Here is a 3,116-nt window from a genome sequence, read left to right as displayed (position 1 = left end):
GATACAGACCACATCATCAAAAGTCAAGTCTGCCCACCTGGGGCCAAGTTAAGGCCATGTGCACCAAGAGAGAAGTTATTCTATGAAATACACAGGACACCATGTCACCTGAGAATCTTTTTCTGCTTTGATCTGTGCATCTGTAGTGAGTGCATTGAACCTGTGTAATGTATTATGTGACTCATCTTCCTATGCTTCAACTTGTAGATTGAATGAATGCAGCTCCTGTTATCTTTACTAATGACTCCGTGATTATGACTGGACCTGGGGACCATAATAGACTCATTCATTTCACATGGAGAAGGGACTGCATTTAATTTTTCCTTGGGATTTAAATCACTTCCTATTTGCATAGGACATAATAACATTTGTATTCTAATTAAAGGAAAATATGGGCTTGTGTTCTTTAAGATACCAGAGCTAGTAACTAAATGACAGATTTATCTACAACATCTCAAATCAAAACCACTCTGGATGGATATCCTGTATTTTAAAATAAAGAAGGAGGAGATGTCAGAGTATGGTCCAAGAATGGGGTCCTGTGAGGAGAATCCTGAGTGTTTCCGAGAAAATTCCAAGAAAATAACACATGAGTCTTATGTCCTCAGTTTCTTTAAACCATGGAATTATTCTTGGAATGCGATTTTGTGCTCCACCCAGCTATGGTGGATAGGAGTGAGTTTGCTTCAGATTGTTCGTCATAATTGGTTATTGTTTGTTTATATGTCTCTATGGAAAAATATGCTTTTGCCCCATGCAGCTTATCTTTGTAATTGTACACTTTACTCATGTGACTCTTCTTAACTCTTAGAATATAAATTTTTGGATTCTCTGAATAAAGTTGGCTACTGTATCAGGCTCTAGTCTGATTCATTTATCAGACCCATTCTCCAAGGTCCAACACCTCTAGAGCAGTGAAACCCATGGAGAAGTTTCTTCAGGTGACTGTGTGCCCCAGTTTGAAGACTAGTGGTTGAGGCAAGTCTAACGCATGGCCCATCTGGAACATGCATCGTACGAGAGCTATGAATGAATGCAGCTAAATATAAAATCATAGATGGACTTAAATGTCCCGAGTTTTCTGTGAGTCTCGTCTTGAAACTTGATTATGTGGCTGTGGAGCGTGAACCTTGTAAATGACAATGTCGTGTTGCGATGGCAGAATGTTGGATTACTCTCTAGCCACTGCTATTGTTAAGGAAGGCACTCCAGTCAGTTTTCTCAGAGCACCTTTGACCTCCTTGTTTCTCAGGCTGTAGATGATGGGATTAAACAGGGGGGTCACAACACAGTAGAGCACAGACACTAATATGCCCATGTCCAGGGAGTAGCCTTCCTTGGGTCTGACATAGTTGAAGTTGGCTGTTCCAAAGAAAACTACCACCACAGTGAGGTGTGAGGTACAGGTGGAGAAGGCCTTTCTCTTGCCCTGAGTAGAGGGAATCCTCAGGATGGCAGAGATGATCAGTATATAGGAGCCTGCAGTGAACAGGCAGGGACTCAGGCCAACAGTGGCACTGGACACGTGGAGGGCAAATTCATTGATAGAGGTGTCTGAGCAGGAGAGCTTCAGGAGCAATGGGACATCACAGAGGAAGTGGCTGATCTGGTTGGGGCCACACAGAGTGAGTGTGCTTGTCAATACTGTGTGAGACATAGAATTCACCAAGCCACAGAGCCAGGATCCAATCACCAAGCTGATACAGACCCTTGTGCTCATGAGAACTGGATACCGAAGAGGGTGACAAACGGCCACATAGCGGTCATAAGCCATGGCAGCCAACAAGACACATTCAGTTCCAGCACATGACACAAAGAAGAAGATCTGAGAGAGGCAGCCCTCATAGGAGATGGTCTTCTTCTCCCTGAAGAAGTTCACTAGCATGACTGGAATGGTGGAGGATGTGTAGCAGATGTCCAGGAAGCTCAAATTGCTGAGGAAATAGTACATTGGAGTGTGGAGAGCAGGGCTGACCCTGGTGGCCACTATCATGAGTGTGTTCCCCAGGAGAGTTGTCAGGTAAATGGCCAGGAAGACCAGGAAGAAGACACCCTGTAGGTTGGGATGGTTGGAAAATCCCAGGAAGATGAATTCTGTGACACGCGTGAGATTGGTCATTTCAAATGGAGTCATTGCTACAAACAGAGAACAAAGGACTGAGAGTAAATATGTACAGAAGACACTGTCAAACATAGTTCTGAATTACCAGGGCCATGTCCAATAATACCAGGTATACAGCAGTTTGGGCTATAGAGTGAGATTTAGAAGACAGTGTTCCCTTATTTCTCAGGGCTTTGCATGGCTGATGACTGGTAAAGATGAATGGGCAAAATGGACAATAAATTGCTAACCTCTGCCTTTCCCTGGGTCTGCCATATCTCATTCTTAACCCAGAAGATTGCTTTTTGTTCTCCTTGGCATGTGTCTTCTTTATTTTAAGCAATATATTCTCACTGTGAAAAATTAAGAATAACAATGAGAAATAGACCCATTCATAGGACCATGCTGCCTTTCAATGTATCCGTTTATCGTCTTTCTTTCTCTATATTCATTGTTTCATCTTAGTATGTGTTTAAAACACCAGAAGCACAAATTCCCAAGGTTATGTTGTACTTTATAACACAAAAAGAATTCCATCTCCCTGTTGACTAAACACTCAGACTCCCTTCCTCTTGTTATGACCTTGAAGGAGAATGGGCAAGCCAAAGCATGTGTGAACACTTCTTACTGCTTCTCCAGGATGGAATTTTAAGTCAGACTTTTAAATGAGTTGATGTGGTTTTTCAGTAGGAACCATGATCTTTTCAGCATTTGTAAGAAATATTAACCAATTAAGTCACCAGTGTTCTCTGAGGTCTCTTGTGCTTCTCGAGGAGTAATTGTCAAAACTGCAGTTTTGGCTGATTTTTCTGTCAGCCTTGGACATAAGAGACAATAGGCAATAGGCACTGTGGACTTCTGGTCTTGATGTGGTTTGAAGTCCCACCCAGTTGCTTGTTGACAGTGGGGGAGGTACCTGCTCCCTCCCTCAGTCTGTTTGCTGTGTTGTGATAGGAATGGTATCTGTCACATTATTGTTGAGAAAAGCAATATGAGCTCATGTTAATAATCTGTG

The 3,116-nt window shown here is 42.6% G+C and overlaps 1 protein-coding gene across 1 annotated transcript; it reads right to left on the bottom strand.

Annotated features, from left to right (window-relative positions):
* Positions 1-1,171: 1,171 nt before the first annotated feature.
* On the bottom strand, positions 1,172-2,134 carry LOC110290566 (olfactory receptor 5V1-like). The gene has a single exon (XM_021157120.2). It carries the CDS (start codon positions 2,132-2,134, stop codon positions 1,172-1,174), a length of 963 nt encoding a protein of 320 aa, XP_021012779.2.
* Positions 2,135-3,116: the final 982 nt, after the last annotated feature.

The sequence above is a fragment of the Mus caroli genome, unplaced genomic scaffold (genome assembly GCF_978045245.1).
Source record: "Mus caroli unplaced genomic scaffold, Mus_caroli_1 scaffold_3, whole genome shotgun sequence".
NCBI lineage: Eukaryota > Metazoa > Chordata > Mammalia > Rodentia > Muridae > Mus > Mus caroli.
The sequence above is the reverse complement of the archived record's forward strand: the minus strand, read 5'-3'. Positions and strand labels throughout refer to the sequence as shown.

Coding starts and splice junctions, on each gene's coding strand:
- LOC110290566 (XM_021157120.2), bottom strand. CDS start 2,134: ATGACTCCATTTGAAATGACCAATCTCACGCGTGTCACAGAATTCATC.